At 39.8% G+C, this 13,598-nt stretch overlaps 1 protein-coding gene across 1 annotated transcript; it reads left to right on the top strand.

Moving 5' to 3' along the window:
• The first annotated feature begins 1,903 nt into the window (after nt 1-1,903).
• On the top strand, nt 1,904-13,319 carry LOC139163268 (vomeronasal type-2 receptor 26-like). The gene is made up of 5 exons (XM_070744219.1): nt 1,904-2,065; nt 3,068-3,877; nt 8,999-9,208; nt 10,215-10,341; nt 12,424-13,319. The coding sequence occupies exons 1-5, from the start codon at nt 1,904-1,906 to the stop codon at nt 13,317-13,319; spliced, it is 2,205 nt and encodes a 734-aa protein (XP_070600320.1).
• The last annotated feature ends 279 nt before the right edge of the window (nt 13,320-13,598 follow it).

Here is a 13,598-nt window from a genome sequence, read left to right as displayed (position 1 = left end):
AGGTTGTTCACTCCTTCAGAGTTTAGAGAGGTGAAAGTTCTCTTCCATGCAATCATCCAAATCATAGTGATTCATTTGTTGTCTTCATGTTATGTCCCTCAAGACCGCTCTGCAAACTTCCCCAAAGTTCACACAAACACGTCGGGAAGTATTTTGATGTAAATTTCAGAGACACAAGCAATGTTGGGTGGAGTCTGTATCAGAAATACTCAGTACAAAAATGTCTCTGGAAACAGGAGAATTTCAAACCAATTCTGTGTTTATTGACATTGGCTGATTGTGATTAGATCTGAAATGTCTGTTTGGAAATAGATTTTGCTTTCTTCCACCTCTTTTCTCTCTCTCTTAAAGAGCAGGTACCACAGAGAAAGCTCAGTCGGGAACAGAATACATGTTGTTGCTGCTGCTCTTCATTCTGACTCTGTGGCCATGGGGATCTGGTGTGATGCACAAACCCAAATGCTTCCTAACTCTGCAGCTGGGTAAAGTGGACCCAGAGCATCATTACAAGGCAGGAGATTATATGATTAATGTCATAGTCTCGGCAACGCGGGCTAGATTTCAGCCATTAAACTTTGATAGAAGTCCTTCAACAAAATTCTACGAGTAAGTGAATTGTCCTGCAATCCATTACAGCCACTTTAATACATGTCTACAGGATCTACTCTTCAAAAACAAAAGGTGCTCTCTCCTGATCTCCTCTTTGCTAGCTTACTTCTGATCCCTCAACACTGTCAGACTAGTCTTTCCTACTATTAATCTTCTCATCATTCATATTACCCATCTCCTCTCACTTGTGACTGTATGACTGTAAGTTTGTTGCTTGTATTATTATGATGTGTATTGATGGTTTTCTAACATGGTTTGATTGCTTATTTGTACCTTAAGACTATCTTTAAGTGTTGTACCTTATGATTCTTGATAAATATATATTTTATTTTATGTACACTGAGAGCATATGCACCAAAATAAATTCCTTGTGTGTCCAATCATACTTGGCCAATAAACAATTCTATTCTATTCTATTCTATTCTATTCTACTCTATTCTACTCTATTCTACTCTGTTCTGTTCTATTTATCTTGGGGTCCCTGTTGCACACTGATCAGGAAACTATTCAGGTTTAAAATATAAAAACCAAATCATAATATTTCCCCCCATTCATTATTAGTTGTGAGCAGAGCTAGAGTGTGGACTCAAGAAATAATGGAATTACTCTTCCACCCCGCTCCAAAGCTGAGCTGGTACCTATGGGTAAACCTTATCAAGTACAGCAGAATGCGATATTTTCTCTATGTATCAGAAATAAGCAGACAAACATCAATCACTCCAATGCCCCTTTAGAGGGGGGAATAAGGTTTTCTTATCAACCAAATACATTCAATTGAGAATGCCTAGCAAAAAGGTAGGACCAAAATTTTTGTGCCCTTTCCCAATAGTAAAGGTGATAAACCCGATTACTGTGCAGCTGGCATTATCTAGAATCCTAGAGAAAATCCACCCCATATTACACTGCAACTTACTTAAACCAGTGATCAGGTCCTATATTAGGCCTAACCCACATCAATATAGCCTCTAAGGTCCATTGCTGCTGGTCTTAAGGAGAGTGAGTTTTAAACAATGCTGTGTGATTTAAAATATTTTATTGTTTTAATTCTTTTTTGTTGTTGCTATTTTGGAATATTGCAAACTATTTGGAAGTAAAATGGTGATTGAGTGTAGTTAAAGTATTATCATGGTATGTTAAATGTTATTCCTATGTTCATATCTGCAGAAAAGTAGTAAAGCAATGTTGGAAATTTATACCCTTCCTTTTCACCATTGAGGACATCAACAGGAATGGTCATTTCTTACCCAACATCACCCTGGGTTATAATATCTATGAGAACTTCTTCAAGGTAGAAATGACTACAGATCCTTTGTTGGATCTCCTTTCAGATGGGGAGGCCAATGTGCCCAATTACAGATGTGGAAAGCAAAGAAATACAGTGGCTGTTCTGGAAGAGTCTGATGTTGGCATCTCCATCCAGATTTCAACCATGTTGGGCATCTACAAAATCCCTCAGGTGTGTCTTTCTTGGGAGCCATTTTGGAGTCATACATAGAAACATAGAAGACTGACAGCAGAAAAAGACCTCATGGTCCATCTAGTCTGCCCTTATACTATTTCCTGTATTTTATCTTACAATGGATATATGTTTATCCCAGGCATGTTTAAATTCAGTTACTGTGGATTTACCAACCTGTATTTTATCATACAATGGATATATGTTTATCCCAGGCATGTTTAAATTCAGTTACTGTGGATTTACCAAACATGTCTGCTGGAAGTTTGTTCTAAGGATCTTTCAGTGAAATAATATTTTCTCATGTTGCTTTTGATCTTTCCCCCAACTAACTTCAGATTGTGTCCCCTTGTTCTTGTGTTCACTTTCCTATTAAAAACACTTCCCTCCTGAACCTTATTTAACCCTTTAACATATTTAAATGTTTCGATCATGTCCCCCCTTTTCCTTCTGTCCTCCAGACTATACAGATTGAGTTCATTAAGTCTTTCCTGATACATTTTATGCTTAAGACCTTCCACCATTCTTGTAGCCCGTCAATATCTTTTTGTAGGTGAGGTCTCCAGAACTGAACACAGTATTCCAAATGGGGTCTCACCAGCGCTCTATATAAGGGGATCACAATCTCCCTCTTCCTGCTTGTTATACCCCTAGCTATGCAACCAAGCATCCTACTTGCTTTCCCTACTGCCTGACTGCACTGTTCACACATTTTGAGACTGTCAGAAATCACTACCTCTAAATCCTTCTCTTCTGAAGATTTTGCTAACACAGAACTGCCAATGCAATACTCAGATTGAGGATTCCTTTTCCCCAAGTGCATTATTTTACATTTGGAAACATTAAACTGCAGTTTCCATTGCTTTGACCATTTATCTAGTAAAGCTAATACAACTTTGATTCAAAGTTCCTCTGCAAATGAAAAACACGGCTTTTCCATGGAGGTGATAGGGGTTGGATGTTGCTTGTTACATATAAAATACCATCTTCCATTTCTTTCAGATCAGTTATACTTTTGCCTCCAAAACACTCATGGATAAAACTCATTTTCCTTTCTTCTACCCGATGCTCCCTACTGAAGGAGTCGAATACCCAGGAATGGTCCAGCTTCTCCTCTATTTCAAGTGGACCTTGGTTGGTCTCATTTCTGAAGAAACTGAGCAGGGAGAGAGGTTCATGAAGACAATGTCTTCTTTGATGTTAAGGAATGGCATTTGTGCAGTTATATATCAAAGTTTTACACAGAATTTAGCAGGTGTGGAATTCCATACAGATATATACTACAAATGGGTAAAAGTCAATATCTTTGTTTTTGGTTCAGATATTAATTCATTCTTTTTGGGAGTGAGAATTATGGATGGGTTATTTACATACCTTTTTGAGCATGTTGTAGGTAAAATCTGGATCAAAACAGCTCAGTGGGATTTTGATTATCATATTATAATTCATGCAAATTCCTTGAAACACTTTGGTGGCGTTTTTACTTTTCTGATAAAGGAAAGGAAATGGGCAGACTATGGTAGTTTTGCTGTCTTTGCTGACGTTCTAGTTCACTTTTTGAAGGAAACGTTTAGATGTTCATCTACCAAGGATGCCTTTTCAGTAAAATGCTGGAGACGGTGTAGACAGACTAAAGGATTAGCAACTCTGAGGAAAGAAGTCATTGATTGGGTGATGTCCCTGGACAGCTATCTCATCTACAACACCATCTGGGCTGTGGGAAGGGCCTTAAATTCAGCTCTCATATCAAAGAGACCAGTGAAGTACAGATACAGTAGGAAGGTGGAAGCTCCAAGGCTGAAGGCTTGGCAGGTATTTCCTTTACATTAGCCATATTTCCTGTAAATTTATTTATTTATTGGACTTATATGCTGCCCTTTTACAAAGACTCAGGGCAGCCCACAACATATCTAAAAACAGTACAAAAACATCTAAGTCCTGTTGTGGTTAGCTCTGGCCCTGCTCCTGCCCCAAGGACTGTGGATGTGGGGGAGACATCCACATGCTGCAGGCCTGTTTTGACCCCGGTGGAATCTGATGATGAAGGCTCCTCTGACCAAGAAGACATGAGTGACAGGGAGGAGGAGATTGTGGCAGACAGCTCAGAAGGAGATCAATTATCTAGATCTTCCTTGGATTCAGAACAAGAGTTAATGATACAGCCACGCATGCGGAGAGCGATGCATAGGCAACAACAACTGAGAGATTATTATCAAAGAAAATGAGGCCACCTGTGGTTGGGTGGGGCTATAAATAGCAGCCTGTGGGTTTGGCCATTGTGGAGGATTATCTGATCGTTGTGTTTCGTGACTGCTTTACTGACTTTGACCTTTTGTGTGCTGATTTTTCCCGCTTTGAAACTAAACCAGGGCAAAGTGTGTTTCACTTTGTGAAAGAAGAAGGACTGTGAATTGCCTCACAGCTGCAAGCTAAGTATCACAGAACTGATAAGGGACTTGTACAAATTACCAGTTTGTTTGTTTGATATAAAAACCCAAGTTAAAATCATACAGCCCCACTGATTCATATTACAATCATACTGACAGCTAGAGCTCAACGGCCCCAAGCCTGCGGGCAAAGATGAGTTTTTAAACCTTCCAGAAGGCCAGGACAATGGGGGCAATGTGAATCTCTGAGGGGGTTGGTTCCAGAGGGCCTGTGTTAGCACAGAGAAGGCCCTTCCCCTAGGTCATACAAGACAGCATTGCTTGGCTGACGGGACCTGGAGAAGACCAAATTTGTGGGCTCTGACCAGTCACTGGGATAGATGAGGCTGGAGATGGTCCCGTAAGTAGTAGTAGTAGTAGTAGTAATAATAATAATAATAATAATAATAATAATAATAATAATAATAATAATAATTTATTGGATTTGTATGCCGCCCCTCTCCGCAGACTCGGGGCGGCTAACAACAATAATAAACACAACATGTACAATCCAAAAATAAAAAACAACCAGAAACCCCTATTATAAAACCAAACATACACACAAACATACCATGCATAACTTGTAATGGCCTAGGGGGAAGAGCTATCTCAACTCCCCCATGCCTGGCAGTATAAATGAGTCTTGAGTAGTTTACGAAAGACAATGAGGGTGGGGGCAGTTCTAATCTCCGGGGGAGTTGGTTCCAGAGGGCCGCGGCCGCCACAGAGAAGGCTCTTCCCCTGGGGCCTGCCAAACGACATTGCTTGGTCGACGGGACCCAGAGAAGGCCAACTCTGTGGGACCTTATTGGTCGCTGGGATTCGTGCGGTAGCAGGCAGTTCTGGAGGTAATCTGGTCCATTGCCATGTAGGGCTTTAAAGGTCATGACCAACACTTTGAATTGTGACCGGAAACTGATCGGCAGCCAATGCAAGCCACGGAGTGTTGAAGAAACGTGGACAAATCTTGGAAGCCCCATGATGGCTCTCGCGGCTGCGTTCTGCACGATCTTTTCAGAGGTAGCCCCATGTAGAGAGCGTTGCAGTAATCGAACCTCGAGGTGATAAGGGCATGAGTGACTGTGAGCAATGACTCCCTGTCCAAATAGGGCCGCAACTGGTGCACCAGTCACAGACCATATAGGGTTTTATAGGTAACAACCAACACTATGAATTGCATTCAGAAACAAATCGGTAGCCAATGCAGCTCACAGAATGTTGTAGATACATGGGCAAACCTTGGTAGGCCCATGACAGCTCTCATGGGTGTGTTTTGTAGTCTCTTCAAAGGTAGCCCAGTGTAGAGAGCATTGCAATAATCAATCCTCGAGGTGATAAGGGCATGAGCAACTGTGAGGAGAGACTCCCTGTCCAAAACAGGGCCACAGCTGGTACACCAGGCAAACCTGTGTGAATGTCCCCCTTGCCACAGCTGAGAGATGGTGTTCTAAGCTCAGCTGTGGATCGAGGAGGACTCCCAAATTGCAGACCCTCTCTGAAGGGGTCAAAAGCTCCCCCCACCCCATGGTAATAGCTTCATAATGGGATGGCTTGGTTATTCATTCTGAAAAAAAGCTAAATTATCATGAAAGAACAGAATAGAACCGAATACCATCCTTGTTAAACATCTCTAAGCAACATTGTTGCTACAGAGACACATGCATAGAATAGAACTCTTTTTTGGCCAAGTGTGATTGCACACACAAGGAATTTGTCTCTGGTGCGTATGCTCTCAGTGTACATAAAAGAAAAAGATACATTTGTCAAGAATCATGAGATACAACACTTAATGATTGTCATAGAGGTCAAATAAGCAATCAGGAAACAATCAATATTAATAAAAATCTTAAGGATACAAGCAACAAGTTACAGTCATAAAGTCATAAGTGGGAGGAGATGGGTGATAGGAATGATGAGAAAAGACTAGTAGTAATTGTAGAGCAGACTTAGTAAATAGTTTGACAGTATTGAGGAAATTATTTGTTTAGCAGAGTGATGGCGTTTGGGAAAAACTGTTCTTGTGTCTAGTTGTCTTGGTGTGCGGTGCTCTATAGCAATGTTTTGAGGGTGGGAACTGATGTTTATGTCCAGGATGTGAGGGGTCTGTTTGTTTGTTTGTTTGTTTGTTTGTTTATCTATCTATCTATCTATCTATCGATTGATCGATCGATCGATCGATCGATTTGATTTGATTTGGTTTGATTTGTATGCCGCCCCTCTGCGTATACTCAGGGCGGCTCAACAACACAATAAAACAGTTCATAACAAATCTAATAATTTAAAATTTAAAATATTTTAAAAAACCCATTATTAAGCAGACATAGGTACAAACATACCATACATAAATTGTATAGGCCTGGGGGAGATATCTCAGTTCCCCTATGCCTGATGACAAAGGTGGGTTTTGAGGAGTTTACGAAAGGCAAGGAGGGTGGGGGCAGTTCTAATCCCTGGGGCCCGCCAAATGTTTTAACAGCCCTCTTTTTGACTTGTGCAGTATACAGATCCTCAATGGAAGGCAGGTTAGCAGCAATTATTTTCTCTGCAATTCTGATTCTCCTCTGAAGTCTGTGTTGGTCTTGTTGGGTTGCAGAATTAAACCAGACGGTTATAGAGGTGCAGATTACAGACTCGATTATTCCTCTGCAGAACTGTCTCAGCAGCTCATTGGACAGTTTAAGCTTTCTTAGTTGGCGTAAAAAGAACATTCTTTGTTGTGCTTTTTTGATGATGTTTTTGATGTTAGGTGACCATTTTAGGTTTTGAGATATGATAGAACCTAGAAATTTGAAGATCTCTACTGTTGATATTGTGTTGTCTAGTATTGTAAGAGGTGGAAGTAGGAGTGGGTTCCTCCTAAAGTCACCATTTCTATAGTTTTGAGTGTGTTCAGTTCCAAATTGTTCTGGTCGTACCACGAGGCTAGTTTCATCATTGTCTCAAATGAGACCAATCACTTTTCTATCATCTGCAAACTTCAATAGTTTAACAGATGGATCATTTGAGAAGCAATCATTGGTATATAGAGAAAAGAAAAGTGATGAGAGTGCACAGCCTTAGGGGTGGGGGCGGGGGGCTGTGTTAATTGTATAGGTATCTGATGTGATTTTGCCTAGCTTCACGTGCTGTTTCCTGTCTATTGTGCTGGCAATATTTTCATGTTTTAACTCTTCAAAGTTAATTCATTGATGACTTGGTTGTTCAGCTTTTTTAAAAAAACTGATGAGATAGTATAAACAAGAAGTCAACTTGAATTTACATATTAGACTATTGAAGACAATTATTCGTTTCAATGACAGAGTGGATAGACTAGCAGCCCAAAAAGAGATGTTGTGAACAAATATCACCAGTAAAGAACTACACAAGAAAGTGAGAATACTGAAGCTTTCTACTTTATTTATGCAACTAATATTACAAGATGAGAAAAATATAACAACAACCCTCAAATTAAAGGGAAATCTAAATGGCTGAAACTCCAATTAACTATTAGCTATTTTTAGATCAATTAAAATGTCAGTGAAAAAATAAATGTAGCTTTTATACGAATTATATATTAGTGATATTAGTGTTGCTGTGATAAATTATTATTATTATTATTCTTTATTATTCTTTATTGGATTTGTATGCCGCCCCTCTCCGCAGACTCAGGGCGGCTAACAACAATGATAAAAAAACAACATGTAACAATCCAATTTAATAAAACAACTAAAAACCCTTATTATAAAAAACCAAACATACACACAAACATACCATACATAACTTGTAATGGCCTAGGGGAAGGAATATCCTAACTCCCCCATGCCTGGCAACAAAAGTGGGTCTTGAGTAATTTGCGAAAGACAAGGAGGGTGGGGGCCATTCTAATCTCTGGGGGGAGTTGATTCCAGAGGGCCGGGGCCGCCACAGAGAAGGCTCTTCCTCTGGGGCCTGCCAAACGACATTGTTTGGTCGACGGGACCCGGAGAAGGCCAAGTCTGTGGGACCTTATCGGTCACTGGGATTCATGCGGTAGAAGGCAGTTCCAGATGTATTCTGGCCCAATGCCATGAAGGGCTTTAAAGGTCATTACCAACACTTTGAATTGTGACCGGAAACCAATCGGCAGCCAGTGCAGGCCGCGGAGTGTAGGAAAAGTAGTAGGAAAAGGAAACTGGCCAGATGCTTAATTTCTCTCCTTTTTAGTCCTTATTATGAATGTGGCGGTGCAGTGGTTAGAATGCAGTACTGCAGGTGAATTCCCTACTCGCTCCCAGAGTTCGATTCTGAATGGTTCAAGGTCGTCTCAGCCTTCCATTCGTCCGAGGTTGGTAAAATAAGGACCAGATTATTGGTGGCAACATGCTTACTCTGCAAGAAAAACACTTAGAGATGGCTGTAAAGAACTGTGAAGCGGTATAGAAGTTCTACTGCTATATATTTAAATATTAAACATCATAGACTAAGGATGTCTTTTCAAAGATCATCTGATGTCCCTTCTAAACTCTTATTTATCTTATTTTCTTTTCAGTTTCACTCTTTCCTTCAAAGCTCTCAGTTTTACAATAATTCCATAGACGGGGTATATTTGGATGAGAAAGGAGATCTTACACCAGACCTGAACATTTTATACTTGATGTCATTTGGCAACAAATCTTCTACAACAGTGAAATCTGGGAGTTTAATAAAACGGGAATCACAGGATTTTAAATTATCCATTGACAAGAAGGTGATCGCAGAGGTGGAAATGAGAATCAAAGTGGGACAAATATTTATCTTACTCCACCAAAGGTGATAGAGACAGTATTACCATTTATGGATGGGCACGGGATTGCTTTCATTGCCTTGGAATTTTTGTATCATGTGATCAGATTCTCAAGAGTGAGAACTTCTTTATCAGCTATTCATGTGGCCGTGAACATTAATCTTCAATTTTAATGCAAATTATTCCCTAAGTCTATGAAAAGGGAGGAATACTGAGGGAATCATTCAAATAATGGGATTTAGCTAGTCAAAATAAAATATCTATCGCAACAACACAAGAGCACGCAACAGATTCAAACTTAATATTAACCGCTCCAAACTTGACTGTAAAAAATATAACTTCAACAACCGAGTTGTTGAAGCGTGGAACTCATTACCTGACTCAGTAGTGTCAACCCCTAACCCCCAACATTTTTCCCTTAGACTATCCACAATTGACATCTCCAGGTTCCTTAGAGGTCAGTAAGGGGTGTGCATAAGAGCACCAGTGTGCCTTCCGTCCCCTGTCCAATTGTCTCTCCTTATCTCATTTATCTTTTCTTCCTTTCAAATATGTTCACCTATACTTTTATATCTTTTCTTTATTTATATTATTACATATCTATTCTCTTCAATGTGTATTATGTATTGGACAAAATAAATAAATAAATAAATAAATAAATAAATAAATAAATAAATAAATAAATAAATAAATAAATAAATAAATAAATAAATAATAAAATATAACCCCAGGCAATTAACTACTGTCTCCAATTTTAAAACGAAAGTCTAAATTCGTAGCATGTGTGAAACACTTAATGGAAAGAGAAACAGGGGAGGACTGTGCAGTTCGATCTTTTTCATCTTCCTCACATTTTCTATTGGATTCTACATAGTCAAAGCTAAACATTCTGTAACTTTTCTGAAAATCTGTTGATTTTCTGGATATTTAATTGCCACCTATTACACTAACCAGAGATTTTTCTTTTCTTTTCTCTCCTCAGCCCTTGCCTTCCTCTATATGTGTGCAAAGTTGTCGTCCTGGATTTAAGAAGGTACCTCAAGAAGGGGAGCCCATCTGCTGCTATCATTGTCATCCTTGTGCAAAAGGAACCATCTCCACCATAGAAGGTGGGTAACACCAGAAAATGGGACAGTCCATAGAAGCAGACATTGCTCATGGGAGGGTTTTTTAAATAGACATGGGTCTTTTAAAATAATCTCTTTTTTCCATTACAAGTAAAATAATAATAATTTTGGAGGTTAAATGAGGAGCTAGATATTTAAAAACAGGGAATCAATGAAGCCTTGGAATTAAAAGAGTGATGGCATTTTATGCTCTTAATCTTATTTCAACCTCGACCTTTGTTTTCTTTGGTATCTCTGAAAAATGGAGACATCTTTTCTTCTCCTCTACCATCCCACCTCTCTCCCTGAATCTAGTAATCATGAAGGATGAACTTGTTTGTTTTTAAGAATCTCAGAATCAGTCCCAAATCCTTCCTTCTTTCCTTCCTTCCTTCCCTCCTTTCTTCTTTCCTCCCTCCCTCTCTTCCTCCGTCCCTTCCTTCAACAACCTTGATGAGAAATAAGGGAGTTTTGTCTTTTGCTTAAGTGGGTGAAATGGACAAGAATTCCCTCCTCTAGCTGGTGTCACAGCAAGAATGTTAAAACTAATCTTTTCCCTCATCCCTCAAAAGAGATGCCCAAGCAGACAGAAGCCATTAGTATTTGTTTTCCTGGAAATTGGTGGCAGGATAAAGAAACAGAAAAATGGAGGCAAATATACAGTATATGTATCAGGATAATATTGCAAGATCCAATCTGAGTCAATCACTGGGACCAAAGCAGTGGGGGAGGGGGGGATTGAAATTTGAAAAGGTGGATTTAATAAAAGAGTTTTCCTAACCTCCAGTTTATTGATACAGAAGACCAGACAAATCAAATCTTGTGTTGCTTGTGTTGTATGGTTTTTTTAAATGATGGGTTTTTAGGTGCTTTCTTTTAAATATTAGTTGCATTATCACATTGTTATTATTATTGTTGTGAGCCTCCCCAGGTCTACAGAGAGGGGTGGCATACAAATCTAATAAATAATAATAATTATGATTAGATTAGATTAGATTAGATTTATATGCCGCCCCTCTCCGCAGCTCACAACAATGGCAACACAGTACATAGTAACAAATCCAATACCCACCAATCCAATTACAATTTTAAGCTAAAAAATTCATAAAACATCCCCAGAATATTAAAAAACAAGCACACAATCAATCCAACACCAAAACAACATGGGCAAGGGGGAGATGTTTCAGTTCCCCCATGCCTGACCGCAGATGTGGGTTTTAAGGAGTTTGCGAAAGGCAAGGAGGGTGGGGGCAATCCTAATCTCAGGGGGAGCTGGTTCCAGAGGGTCGGAGCCACCAAAGAGAAGGCTCTTCCCACCAGACAACATTGTTTAGTCGACGGGACCCAAAGAACGCCAACTCTGTGGGACCAAACGGGTCGCTGGGATTCGTGCGACAGAAGGGAGTCCCGAAGGTATTCTGGTCCGGTGCCATGAAGGGCTTTATAGGTCATAACCAACACTTTGAATTGTGACCGGAAACTGATCGGCAACCAATGCAGACTGCGGAGTGTTGGAGTAATATTGGCATACTTAGAGAAGCCTATAATTGCTCTCGCAGCTGCATTCTGCACGATCTGAAGTTTCCGAACACTTTTCAAAGGTAGCCCCATGTAGAGAGCGTTACAGTAGCCGAGCCTCGAGGTGATGAGGGCATGAGTGACTGTGAACAATGACTCCAGGTCCAAATAGGGCCGCAACTGGTGCACCAGGCGAAGCTGGGCAAACGCCCCCCTCGCCACAGCTGAAAGATGTTTCTCTAATGTGAGCTGTGGATCGAGGAGGACGCCCAAGTTGCGGACCCTCTCTGAGGGGGTTATTATTATTATTATTATTATTATTATTATTATTATTATTATTATTATTATAATATCTGGAATGAGTCCTGGTGATCTTGAGTCTCACATTCTACTCCTTCCTGGAAATAGTCCATGGATTAAAGCTCAGGGTTCAGTGGAGTGCTCTGATTTTACTCTCTAAACAGTGTTTGGGATGCAAACAATGCAATAAACATTTCCATTCCAACTATGCCTCTGATGGAGGAACCTGCTTCTTGTTAAATTTTAATGCTTTTTTTTTCTTTTCAGATGCTGAAAAATGCACCAAATGTTCGGCAGATCAGCATCCAAACATCAAACGAGATGAATGTATACCTAAGACTGAAACTTTCCTTTCCTATCAAGAAAATTTGGGAATCATCCTAATTTCCCTCGGAATGTTCTTGTGTTTAGTAGCATCATTTGTATTGGGAATCTTCATTAAATCCCGAGATACTCCAATAGTTAAAGCCAACAATCGGGATCTTTCCTACATCCTTCTCATCTCCCTTCTGCTTTCCTTCTTGACATTGTTCCTATTCATTGGCCAGCCAAGGAAAGCCATGTGCCTTCTCCAACAAACAGCCTTCAGCAACATCTTCACAGTTGCCATTTCTACAGTCTTGGCCAAAACAGTCACTGTGGTATTAGCCTTCTTTGCCACAAAACCAGGGAATAATATACAGAGATGGCTAGGGAAGACCTTGGCCAATTCTATCATTATTTCATGTTCTGGCATCCAAGTTCTCATCTGCAGCACCTGGCTGGGCATTTCTCCCCCATTCCCTGAGTCAGATATGCACACACAATCTTCAGAGATCATCCTGCAATGTAATCAAGGCTCTGTTGCCATGTTCTACCTTGCCCTTGGCTACATGGGTTTCCTGGCTTTTGTCTGCTTCACAGTGGCTTTCCTGGCCAGGAATCTACCTGGGGCTTTCAATGAAGCCAAGCTCATCACCTTCAGCATGCTAGTCTTCTGCAGTGTCTGGATATCCTTCGTTCCCACATATCTGAGCACCAAGGGGAAGTATATGGTGGCTGTGCAGGTCTTCTCCATCTTGGGTTCGGGTACTGGCCTGCTAGGCTGCATATTCATCCCCAAGTGCTACATTATATTTTTAAGACCAGACCTGAATACAAAAGAACATTTGATGTCAAAATAAAATAGAAATGAATTTTTCATATGACCTTTTCCCAAATGCTGGTACATAACCCAAAGAAATTACTATGTGTTCACACACACACACACACACACTTTTTGTAAAAGTTTTTTCCCCTTCCACTTTGAATTCATGCAAATATCAACGCATATTTATTTATTTATTTATTTATTTATTTATTTATTTATTTATTTATTTATTTATTTATTTATTTATTTATTTATTTATTTATTTATTTATTTATTTATTTATTTATTTATTAGATTTGTATGCCGCCCCTTT

The sequence above is a fragment of the Erythrolamprus reginae genome, chromosome 2, assembly GCF_031021105.1.
Source record: "Erythrolamprus reginae isolate rEryReg1 chromosome 2, rEryReg1.hap1, whole genome shotgun sequence".
Lineage (NCBI taxonomy): Eukaryota > Metazoa > Chordata > Lepidosauria > Squamata > Dipsadidae > Erythrolamprus > Erythrolamprus reginae.
Note: the sequence above shows the minus strand (reverse complement) of the source record. Positions and strands in the feature narration are given on the sequence as shown.

Bases quoted from the DNA above. Each gene is read 5' to 3' on its own strand.
- LOC139163268 (XM_070744219.1), top strand. From the start codon at position 1,904: ATGACTACAGATCCTTTGTTGGATCTCCTTTCAGATGGGGAGGCCAAT. The intron at 3,878-8,998 runs GTATTTCCTTTA...TTTTCTTTTCAG, and splicing joins CAAGGCTGAAGGCTTGGCAG to TTTCACTCTTTCCTTCAAAG. The intron at 9,209-10,214 runs GTGGAAATGAGA...TTCTCTCCTCAG, and splicing joins ACAAGAAGGTGATCGCAGAG to CCCTTGCCTTCCTCTATATG.